The 12841-nt window shown below is 39.7% G+C and overlaps 1 protein-coding gene across 5 annotated transcripts in view; it reads right to left on the bottom strand.

Annotated features, from left to right (window-relative positions):
* Positions 1 to 357: 357 nt before the first annotated feature.
* The window catches only part of ZNF84 (zinc finger protein 84), a 26885-nt gene continuing 14401 nt past the window's right edge, over positions 358 to 12841 (bottom strand). For 4 of the 5 annotated variants that reach the window (XM_008566189.1, XM_008566191.1, XM_008566188.1 and 1 more), the window contains exons 3-5: positions 9774 to 9900; positions 9044 to 9139; positions 358 to 3086 (exon numbers count right to left, since the gene is read on the bottom strand). In XM_008566189.1, coding sequence (XP_008564411.1) covers positions 1105 to 3086; positions 9044 to 9139; positions 9774 to 9900 — 2205 coding nt within the window. In that variant the 3' untranslated portion in view covers positions 358 to 1104. Of the gene's footprint in view, positions 3087 to 9043; positions 9195 to 9773; positions 9901 to 12841 lie in introns of those variants that run through there. The other variant, XM_008566192.1, reaches the window with a different exon arrangement.

Here is a 12841-nt window from a genome sequence, read left to right as displayed (position 1 = left end):
CTTTGCATACTTATTAATGGGATTTTATATTAACTGTTTCTCAGACCCTGTGGAAGCATAAAACTTTAAATGTTAGTTTTTGTAACTGAAGAGAAAGAGAGGTCTGTAACAGACCCCTCACCTATGCCAACAAGCAATAAGGAAAAAAACAAATGTGGTATTATTACTTAACCTACTTATTCAGCAATAAGCCATGTTATATCAGTTTCCATTTTTATAGGATTGTTAAAACAGTGATATGTACTGTGTCTTGACAGATATCAGAGGCACTATAAGGTAAATGCATTTCATGCTCCCTATTACATTAAATTATCATATGCAATTCCAAAATACAAAACACATTATGACACAGGAAAGTAAGCCATAAGTGCCACTAAAAAATTTTTTACTCAGATGTTTCATTGATTAATTTATTCACATATATTTTAAGCTTCACGCCTCAGAGTTAACATCTGTCAACTACTTAGAATTGGGTATTTTTGGTACCCATGTCTGTAAAAAGTGTATGGCTTCCCTTTATAGTATCATTTCTAGGGACACCTGTTTCCAATGTCTTTAAATTATTAGGTTTATCCACAATATGAATTCTCCAAAATATGATATAGTTGGGTTACTTCCTGCAGATTATCCCATACTTACTTCGTATTTTCACAGAATTTCAACCCTAAGGGCATTTTATGTGCAATGAGCTGTCACTTCTTGATGAAAATATTGCCTCATAGGGCTTTCCCTCATCCCCAGTGGGAATATTTCTTATATTTCTAACTAATGAGATTTGACCTCTGGAAGGCTTTGTGATATCCACCATATGCACAAGATTCCTCTTTGCTGTGAATTTTCTACTTTATAAGGCTTAACTAAGGTTTCACAGGTTTTTGAGAGCCACTGCATTCATACGTTCATTATACTCTATGAATTCTGACATATAAGCAGGCTTACCTGCTGAAACCTTTCCCTACATAACCTTACTTATTGAGTTCCCACCATAAAGGAGTACTCTGACATATAATGCAACTTGACTGTCATCTAAAAAGTTTACCATAATTGCATTTCCTGAAGTACAATGAGGTATGATCTCTGCCAAAGACTGTATTAATTGCATTCCTAGGATTTCTTTACTGCATGAGTTCGCTGATGATTAATGAGCTGTGACTTCTGTGAGAAGGCCCTCCCACATTCACTGCATTGAAAAGGCTTCTCTCCTGTATGAATTCTCTGATGATTAACAAGCTGTGACTTCTGAGAGAAGGCCTTCCTACATTCACTGCATCCATAGGGCTTCTCACCTGTATGTGTCCTCTTATGTGGTATAAGGTGTGACTTCCGAGAGAAGGCTTTGCCACATTCCCTGCATTCAAAGGGTTTCTCTCCTGTGTGTATTCTCTGATGATTAATGAGACTTGACTTCTCCCTGAAGGCTTTCCTACATTCACTGCATTCATAAGGCTTTTCTCCTGTGTGAGTTCTCTGATGTCTAATTAGCTCTGACTTCTCAAAGAAAGCTTTCTTACAAAGACTGCACTCATAGGGTTTCTCTCCCGTGTGAATTCTCTGGTGAGTATTTAGCTGTGACTTCTGAGAGAAGGCTTTTTCACAATCCCTGCATTCATAGGGTTTTTCTCCCGTATGAGTTCTCTGATGAGTTGCAAGACTTGACTTCTCACCAAAGGCCTTCCCACATTCAGTGCACTCATAGGGTTTCTCTCCTGTATGTGTTCTCTGGTGTGATATGAGATGTGACTTCTGACAAAAGGCTTTCCCACATTCACTGCATACATAGGGTTTTTCTCCTGTATGAATTCTCTGATGATTAGTGAGACTTAATTTTTCGCTGAAAGCTTTCCCACATTCACTGCATTCATAGGGTTTTTCTCCTGTGTGAGTTCTCTGATGCCTAACAAGCTGGGATTTCCTGCTGAAGGCTTTCCCACATTTAATGCATACAAAGGGCTTCTCCCCTGTGTGTGTCATCTGATGTGATATGAGATGTGACTTCTGGGAGAAGGCTTTCCCACACTGAATGCACCCATGGGGTTTCTCTCCTGTATGGGTTCTTTGATGATTAATGAGACTTGACCTCTCTCTAAATGCTTTCCTACATTCACTGCATTCATAGGGCTTCTCTCCAGTATGAACTGTCTGATGTCTAATGAGCTCTGACTTCTCAAAGAAGGCTTTCCTACAATCACTACATCCAAAGGGTTTTGTACCTGTGTGAGTCCTGTGATGTGTAACGAGTTGTGACTTCCTGCTGAAGGCTTTCCCACATTCCCTGCATTCAAACGGTTTCTCTCCTGTATGAATTCTCTGATGGTTGATGAGATTTGACTTTTCACTAAAGGCCCTCCCACATTCAGTGCATCCATAAGGCTTTTCTCCTGTGTGTGTCCTCCAGTGCGATATGAGATGTGACTTCCGGGAGAAGGCTTTCCCACATTCACCACATTCATATGGTTTCTCTCCTGTATGTGTCCTCTGATGGGATGTGAGCTGTGACTTTTGGGAGAAGGCTTTCCCACACTGGTTACAATCGTAAGGCTTCTCTCCTGTATGAGTTCTGTGATGTGTTATAAACTGTGACTTCTGAGGAAAGGTTTTGCCACATTTACCACAGCCATAGGCTATTTCTCTTATATGTCTGCTCTGATGTTTAATGAGACTTGATTTCTTACTGAAGCGTTTCCTACATTCACTGCATTCATAAAGTCTCTCCCCTAAACGAGTTCTATGATATATGATAATCTGTGACTTTTGATAGCTATCTTTATCATATTTATCACATTCGTAATATTTTAACCAAGCATCAGTTTCCTCAGGCCTGGTATGGAGAAACAGTTTATCAAATACATTAAAGTCATCTGATTCTGTTGTTCCATAATCTGCTTTTGGAAGAAGCAAATCTAAATGACGTTTTAAAATCAATCCATCTAAATCACCTTCATTGTTTGATTTCCTTAGAGGAACAAAGTTCATGCTCTGATCGAAATCTTTTCCAAATATGTCATATTCATGACTTCTTTTCATATTTTTAAGCTTGTCTTGGTTATCCTGGTGCCACATCATGTGATTGTCTACTTGCCAGACTTCTATAAAGGAAACAAAAAACCTGTTTGGTTGTGCTCACTGAATAAAACACTAGAAATGCTATGTCGAGGGGTTGACTGCTCTTTAAGGTTTAGTTTCCTAGTCTGAAATAAGTCCCAAGTATAATAACTATCCTCTAAGTACTGAAAAATAATAGAAATGCTGAAAACAGGAAGAGGAAACTGTAGATTAAATTACCTTTGGTTGTTGACAAGCCTAAATTTATTAAATGGGGAGAGAATGTGAAAAATATATGAAGAGCAATGAGGAACAAAGAAAGGTCAGAAGCAGCATTGATCCAATATTCTCAGGCATCAATTCTCTCAATACCTTTTGAGTATATATCATGCTCCAGGCAGTGTGTGAGGTACTGGAGATACAAGAGAACAAGATTGATAAGCCCCTGCCATTATGAAACTTACATTTTAATGGAAAAGATAAAGAAAAAATAGGTAATATTTAAAAATGACAAAACTATACACTGTGGAAAATGAACACATTTGATAGAGTAATTGGTTAAAGCAACTTCAAGCTTAAGGAATGAGAAATATTTTGTGTTTTTTTCCCCATTCTCACATTTCCTGAAAGTTTATTTGAAGTTGCCATATACATCTCCAACATCACTACCAAGAAAGCCACTTTGTACAACACATTCTCAAAGCACATCACCTTTCACGTACATGGTTCCAGCACAGAACTTAAAAGTCCATGCGTACTTTCACAGAACTATCCCAAGACACAAGGTCCCAGTCTGAAAGTATTCTGACAGTTTGAGGTCATTTATCATAAAGCTCTATTCTATTATCCTCACAACATAACCACTTATGTTATTGTTAAAAGTGCTCTTCAAGGGCCGGCCCGGTGGTGCACTGCTACAGTGCGCCGCTTGGGAGTGCGGCAGCGCTCCCGCCGAGGGTTCGGATCCCACATACAGCCCGGTTCCCGCTCACTGGCTGAGCGAGGTGCGGGCGCAACACCGAGGGTTGTGATCCCGTTGCCGGTCCCCGGTCCGGTACGGGGGCAACACTGAGGGTTGCGATCCGTCGCCGGACACAAAAAAAAGACAAAAAACAAAAAAAAAAAAAGGGCTCCCCAAAAACCTTTTTTTTTTTTTGTCTTTTGTCTTTTTTCTGTGTCCGGCAACGGATCGCAACCCTCAGTGTTGCCCCCGTACCGGACCGGGGACCGGCAACGGGATCGCAACCCTCGGCGTTGCTCCCGCACCTCGCTCAGCCAGTGAGCGGGAACCGGGCTGTATGTGGGATCCGAACCCTCGGCGGGAGCGCTGCCGCACTCCCAAGCGGCGCACTATCCAGTGTGCCACCGGGCCGGCCCTTGGAGAGCACTTTTCTTTTTTTTTTTTTTCTTTTGTCTTTTTTCTGTGTCCGGCAACGGATCGCAACCCTCAGTGTTGCCCCCGTACCGGACCGGGGACCGGCAACGGGATCGCAACCCTCGGCGTTGCTCCCGCACCTCGCTCAGCCAGTGAGCGGGAACCGGGCTGTATGTGGGATCCGAACCCTCGGCGGGAGCGCCGCCGCGCTTCCCAAGCGGCGCACTATCCAGTGTGCCACCGGGCCGGCCCAAAAACCTATTTTTTAATAAGAACCTATACTTAGAATTTTTTTTGTGAGGTCATACCTAGAGGTAAAAAAAATAATAATGTGAAAACTTTTTACACATTCAAATGTCAATTGAGGACAATACATTTGTGGTAAACTCACAACTCAATGTTGGTCATAAATGATATTTTGGAGGTAGAATCAACATTTGCTGTGGACAGGATAAGGGAAAGGAGGACATCAACAATGATCCAGAGGTATGGGGCTTGAGCAATTGGTGAATTTTGGTGTTAATTACTGAGCTGGGGAAGACTGAGGGAGAAAGAAGTCTAGAGGTTAAAATCAAAACTCCACTACAGACATATTAATTCTGAGACGTATGTGAAGAATTTGAAAAATTAATTTACAGATATTCCATTAAATAAAATGGAGCACCTGTAAATTAAACATACATTATGTTACTTTAAATGTTATCACATTATTAAACTAATTAAGGACACATCTGAAATTTTCATCTAACTTCCTCCAAATTTTAGTTTAACTTTTTTCCTGTTAGAAATATGGGATTGCCTTATATCTGGTCATTTGTGGTATATCCGAAATATTCCTACTCTCTCTGCTGTAGTCTAATCCATCCTATCATCTCAATGAAATATCCTTCTAATTGGTTTCCATGCTTCCAATTACATTTTCTACTCTGTGGTGAGATTAAACTTTAGAAAGTGTAAATCAGATAATTTTATTTAAAATTATTCAAATACCCTGTAATTCCTTTCTGCTGCCTGCATGCCGGTGTATCATCTGGTTCCTGCACTCTCTTCAACATCTCTACTTCCCTGGCACATTGACCTCCAGCCACATGGGCTTAGTTTCTGTTCCTTAAAGTCACTAAGCCTCTCCCTAACACATTCATACTCGTCATTCCTTTTCGGGACACTTTTTTCCAATTCTTCACACAGAGTGCTCATTTCACTCTTCATATCTAGAATTGGCTTCTCTGTGTTATTCTGTTATGAGCTGATTGTGTTTCCTCAAAATTTGTATCTTGAAGCCCTATCTCCCAGTGTGGCTCTATTTGGAGATGGGGCCTCTAAGGAAGTAATTAAGGTGAAGTGAGGTCAGAAGGGTGGGACCCTGATCCTATAGAGTTAGTGTCTTTATAAGAAGAGACACCACAGAGATTGCTCTTTCTCTCCACACACATGCACCAAGGAAAGGCTGTGTGAGGAAAGAGTGAAAAGGTGACTGTCTACAAGCCAGGAAGACAGCCCTCACCAGAAAGTGACCACGTTGGCACCCTGATCTTGGACTTCCAGCCTCCAGAACTGTGAAAAATAAATATCCATTGTTTAAGCCACGTGGTCAATGGTATTTTGTTATGGCAGCCTGAGCAGACTAATGCACTCTCTGTTATATCACCTAATTTATTTCTTTAACAGCACTTATCATGGCCTGGATTTTATCTTGACTATTTGCTAACTTGTTCATTTTCTTATCCTCCCACTAGAAAGTTAGCCCTACGTGGGAAGGAAATGTATCTCTAATGCTCCTTACTGTACCCAGAGCACCCAGCACAATACCTGAAAAGTAGAAGAAATCAATAGATATGCAATTTTCTCTGAACTGCTAAAGCAGTCTGTGCAGAAGAGTCAGCATCAGTCCTGAGGCTGCTACCCATAGGAAGGCCTGCTTGTGAGCATGGCCCTTCGCTGGCATCTGACAATTTGGGTTTAAGGAGTGTTTCCACCATTCTGTAACTGATAAAAACTGCTCACTGTGCCCAGACTGTATACAGACAATATGATCTATGTTTAGCACCTTTCTCTTTCTGGGAATATGAAATGTTGGTATATGCTAGTGAGTTTCCAATGAGCTTCCTTGGGCAGAAACATCAAACACATGTTACTGCATTTTGTTGCAGGGGGAGAGTAAGCTCTGTGTGACCCTCATGGGAGGGAGGAGCATGGGAAATCTGCATGCAATTATTCCAGACTGTGTCTGAGCCCTACTATATCACTGTAATAGATCTTAGGCCTAAGTACAACTATATGCTGAGTACCATGAGTCCTAGTGACTTGAGGGTGGTCTTGGGGATCCCAACACCCAGTCCGTTTGTATAATTAATGATGACAATTAACCCCATGAGTCCTAGTGACTCTCCCAAAGTGAGGGTGGTCTTGGGGATCCCAACACCCAGTCCGTTTGTATAATTAATGATGACAATTAACCTTGCACTGCATTGCAATGAAACATAAATGCTCAACGTTTAAGTGCCAAATTTTAAAAACCAGATGCAACTGTCTTATCTTCTTAACTAAGTTCTATGCTTCTGGAACTTATTTTTTGCTTTCTTACTTTTTAACCCTTTTCAGTAATCGTTAAAGTGGGGGTTCTCAACTAAAGGGGGCATATAAAAATCACAAGAAGTTTCTCAAATTACAAATGCCAGTCTTACCATACCAAATTTAAAAAACTAAACATACACCACTCTACTAAATCAGTTTCTGGTATTGGATCCATGTTGTCTGCAGTTGGAAAAAAATCTCCAGGTAATGTGATGCATACCCTAGCTAAAAACACCTGTATAAAACAGGCTTGTAGAGATAAAGTTATTGAATAAATATTACACGTTCCATAACTGAAGTGAATGTATTAAGTTATAATCCCTTGCATCTGCATGTGCAAAGATCAGATAACATCCAAATAAAATATTATATACACTGTGGTCAGGTCTGGGATGGGGCTTCAAAGAAAGGTGAGAAAAATTTAGGCTGGAATGTTCAAAGAACACTTCTTGAATATGAATGCAGTGAAAACTGAGTTTTCACAGAAAGAATGAAGACTTTCTAGATAATTAGTATAGCACCATCAAAAGTTCAGATGCAGAGAATAAATATTACATGTCTGAAAACACTGAAAAATGTTTAAATGGAGTCAACCATGAATTTGGGGGACAAGGGAGGAAATAACTAAACAGGCAATATGGTGTCATACTGTGTAGGTCCTTAGAAAAAGAGGTTACAAATCAGCAGACACTACATTTGCCTCACCCACACTCCTTAGCTAAATTCAGAGGACACCTGTAGCTTTGATAGACAGTTCCTTGACATAGGACCTACCCCAGGGACCTGCATCTCTTTGCCCAAGACCTTTCTTAGGCTGCAAGTGCAAGTGTGGTCCATGTGCAGGGACTCTGGACACTATGGGGACTTAATATGCCCCGGAACAATTCTCAACCACTGAGAGATGAGAGTTGGAGAATAAATACCCTGGCCTCCTGGTTCCTCAGAGGGTTAAGTCTGAGGTATCTTCTACCAGCGCCTGGCCAGGCTCTTGGCAGAACTGAGCCCCAATGCCCACAGCAGCATTCTGAGCATCAGCCCACCTTTCACTGGCATTACCCCACCATCTCACTTCCCCATTCTCACTCCCCATCACATTTGTGGGGACCATATCCCCAGTAAATTCTTACACTCAGATGCATATCTCAGGGCCTGCTTTTGAGGGAACCTTGGCATTACCCCACCATCTCACTTCCCCATTCTCACTCCCCATCACATTTGTGGGGGCCATATCCCCAGTAAATTCTTACACTCAGATGCATATCTCAGGGCCTGCTTTTGAGGGAACCTGAAGTAAGTCAATGTCACATAGCAAATAACTGAGCAGAGCAGTGCTGGATGCTTTAGGAAATCAAATATGGTGGTATCATTTAAGATAACATATAAAGATTAGAATCTGGATCTGTCTAGCAATTTGATAACTTCAGGAATAAGGCGTCATGGGCCTGGTTTTAAGAGGGAGTTGAGGCGAGAAGGCTTTAAAAAGATATTCTCCAAAGAATAAAAAAACTTAAAAACACTAATGAGAAAGGATGGTAGAAAGAGATTCTTATACTCCATGGTGCTGAATCTATAGAAAAAGCACAGCAGAACCTAATTTAAGAAGGAGGATAAGGATAAATTGTTCGGAAGAAAATGGTTCCATCTTTGGAGATAATGAGAGAACAGAGAGAGGCTTCACAGGGAGGTCCTCTGCACATCAGAGACACCCAAATTGAGGGGAAAATCAAAATTCTTGAATGGACAAGCAAAGGTGTCTTTGAGCATAGGAGAAGGAGGAACAGAAGACCAAACAAGAAGTCAACGTCCTACATCTGACAGGCAGGGAAGTGTCACGGCTCAGATGAGGGGGATACATCTCATGTTAAGCTACAAAGAAGCCACATCTAAATGCAATTCACCCAAGCAGCTAATGTCAATTGTTCTGAATCACCAGCAAAGGTTCGAAGACTTTGAAAAGAACTCTTTACAGCACATTCCAAAGACACCGACCTGTCACTGACTAGCTGAGCCTCAACTTGTATTTCCTCCCACCTGCCTCATTCTCACACTCACCTGGAGAGTCTGAACTTGGAATTTCTCCATCTCCTATCCATGGCTCTTCTCCTTGCTCCAATTTCAAGATGACATCTGGTTTCATGATTTCATACCCTGTTCAGGCGAAATCACACAGGCCTTGGGCCCAACTGCTTGGGCTTTAGGGCCTCTAAGGAATGAGCCAGGTTTAACATCAGAGTTGGTCTGACCAAGCCGTATCTCAACAGAATAAATAATTCTCAAAGTTAGAGTAATGGTCTCCCTGGTGGCTAATAGGGTCTAAGAATCTTTGACCTCTACAATCCAAGTCCAAAACAACCCAACACTTCAAGGCTCTGCAGCCATTGTGTTCAAATCCAGATGCTTCCATCTACAAGCTGTCAGTTCTGGGGAAAGTTACTTGATCTCTCTTTGCCTCAACTTTCTCATCAGGAAAAATGGATCATAATTGTACCCACCCAAAAGGATTGCTTCAATAATTAAATGAGTTAATATGTGTAAAGCCCTTGAGATAGTATGTGGCACATGGTAAGTTACATACTACTCAGAGGCTGCACAACAAACCTAACTTCATTAATGGAAGGGGAGGTCCAAATATTTTCCTGGTGTCAGTCCAAAAAAACTTTGATCTCCTAAGTTTTGGTCCAAAAATCATTAAATATTTGAGTAGCCTATAGCTCTCAGTAACTAAAAAAAGAAAAGCAATATATTGTGCACAACCCAAGGCAATCAAGGAAGCTTTTCTTACCCAGTGACACAAGGCTTCCATAGTTCTCCAACATGACATCCTTGTACAAGTTTTTCTGACAGGGATCTAGTAGTTGCCATTCTTTTTGTGTAAAATCCACAGACAAGTCTTCAAATGAGAACGCCTCCTGTGAGAACACAATTCTAGTGAATCTGAAGCAGTTATCACCACATGGTGTACACAATGTGCCCACCATGTCCCTACCTTTGCATATTTTGTGTGATAAAATGTCATTGTGCATTCTTCATCCTTCCATTTATACAGCACATGAAACTGAAATAGATAACTTCAAATCCCCTGATCCACCAACAGAATATTTACTGAACCTCAAATCTGGCATTACTTAAAGAGGTAGTAGCAAAAAAAGATAAAACAATATTCTCGAAAACTGCTTAGTCTTGTAGAGATCTGCCAATATGTACACCTATAAATAAAATAAAATGCCAGCTTAGACAGAAGTGAAGGGAAGGTAAAATGTGGATAAGAAGCAGGAAGAGCATCACTCTAGTTGAGGATCAAGTTAGCTGTATGGAAAAGGTAAAGTTTGAGATGAGTTTTAGGAATTTAGTAAAGTTTTCCACAAAAAAAGATGGGTACAAATGCATTCTGGGAGGCAGCAGCTCTCATACAGGACAAAAATCCTGCTAGGGTTGAGGAGGTATAAACCCTTTAGTCACAGGATAATAGTGCACAGGACAGGGATTAGATTAAAGGTTACAATGGCAGGAGGGGCAAAGTGAGGTTAACCCAGTTATACACCTTCTTGTTGCCAACAGTTAGCTATGACAGATTTCCTAAAGGAAGGGGAGTGTACCACACAACCAAAGTTAGGCTGCAGGAAGGTGACTGGATTTGGGATCAAGATGGATTTCTATCCCAAAGTCTGAGATAACAAGAAAACACAAACACACACACACATCTTTTAAAAATCTAGAATACCATCTGAAAATAAAAAAAATAAGAAATCTGACCCTAAATAGCATGTGCTATACTTTGAGGAGTCAGTGATTTGAAGACAGATCAACAGAAAGTATCCATTTTGAACAGAAAGAAAAAGACTTAAAAATGGACAGAGCTCAGGACACTGTCAAACTACCAAAGGATCTAACATCAGTGTCACAGAAGTCCCAGAAAGAAAAAGAAAGAGTATGGTGGAAAAAAAGTTTCAAGAAATGATGGCTGAATGTTCCTTAAAATTGGCAGAAGATATAAGCCCACATATTCAAGAAGCTCAAACTGGATAAACATAAATAAATCCATGCTTAGACACATCATAATCAAACCACTACAAAATAAGACAAAGAAAATCATTACATCACTTATAGGGAACTTATAGTATATAGTATTCTTATAGTAATTCCAGTAACTGAAAATTCCTTATTAGAAAGAATAGAGGCCATAAGGAAGTGGAACATTTTTAAAGTGCTGAAAAGAGAGATCTGTTAACCCAGAATTCTGTATCTAGCTTAAATATTCATCAGGAGTGACTGCAAAATAAACACTTTTTAATGAAAAAAAAAAAAAAAAAAAAAACTGAGGCCAGCCGATCGGCACTAAAAGAATTACTAGTGGAAATGTTCAGATAGAAGGGAAATGATACATGATACCAGAGGGCAACTTAGAAAATCAAGAATGAAGAACAACAGATGGCAGATGTCTCAGCAAATATAATACACCATTCTGCTTCTCGTGAGTTCTTTACAGTTTATTTGATGGTTAAAAGCAAAAACTGTAACATTCTCTGATGGGTTCTCAATATGTCGGTGCAATATATAAGACAGCTATTAATGTAAAGGAGAGAGTAAAGAGACCTAAATAATGGTACAGTTTCTACATTCCCACTAAAGTGGTAAAATAAAATGGAAAACTTTTGCACTTCAAAAGTCACCATAAGAAATGAAATGACAAGACACAGACTGGACAAAATATTTGCAAATCATATTTCTGACAAAGAACTTGACCCAGAACACACAAGGATACTTCAGAAAGTTCATGGAAAAAGAGAATTAAAAGATAATAGAATCTTTCCATGAACTTTTTGAAGTACCCTTGTATAAGGAACTCTTATAACTCAGTAATAAGATGACAAACAACCCAATTACAAAACAGGCAGACTATGTGAACACATTTCATCAAAGAAGATATAAGAACGGCTAATAAACACATTATGACACCACCATCACTAGTCATGAAGGAAATGTAAATTAAAACCATGACAACGTACCACTTCACACTCACTAGAATGGCTATAATCAAAAAGACAGATGAGAACAAGGATTGGAGGGGCTGGCTGGTTAGCTCAGTTGGTTACAGCCAAGGTCAAGGGTTCAGATCCCTGTTTGGCCAGCCGCCAAAAAAAAGAAAGAAAGAAAGAACAATTGCTGAAAGGATGTGGAGAAACTGAAACCTCATACTGGCAGGAATATAAAATGGTTCAGGCACTATGGAACTGTGGCAGTTTCTTAAAAAGTTAAATATAATTTTACCATGCAACCCAACAATTCTACTCTTGGGTATGTACTCAAGAGAAATAAAAACACGTTCATACAAAACTTGTACATGATTGTTCATGTCAGCATTACTTATAATAACCAAAAGGTGAAAACAACTGAAATATCCATTATGTGGTGAATGGATAACAAAATGTGGTATAACAATACAATAAAATACTATTCAACAATAAAAAGGACAATAAAAAGGAATTAATTTCTGACATATGCTAAAACATGGATGGACCCCAAAAACATTGTGCTAATCGAAAAATGCCAAACACAAAACTACATATTATATAAATCCATTTACATGAAATGTCCAAAAAGGCAAACCCGGATAGAGTAAGCAAATTAGTGGTTGCCTCAGGCTGGGTTGGGAATGGGAACTGACCACAAAATGTCACAAAGATTCTTTTGGGGTTATGGAAACCTAAAACTGGTCTGTGATGATGGTTATTCAACATAAATTTAATTAAAAATCACAGAATCATACATTAAAACAGGTGGATCTTATTGAGGTCATACTTCAATAAAGCTGTGAAAAAATAATTTTATATATATATATATTTGGGGGGG

Source organism: Galeopterus variegatus, unplaced genomic scaffold (assembly GCF_000696425.1).
Source record: "Galeopterus variegatus unplaced genomic scaffold, G_variegatus-3.0.2 Scaffold228, whole genome shotgun sequence".
NCBI lineage: Eukaryota > Metazoa > Chordata > Mammalia > Dermoptera > Cynocephalidae > Galeopterus > Galeopterus variegatus.
This window is presented reverse-complemented; position numbering and strand designations above follow the sequence as displayed.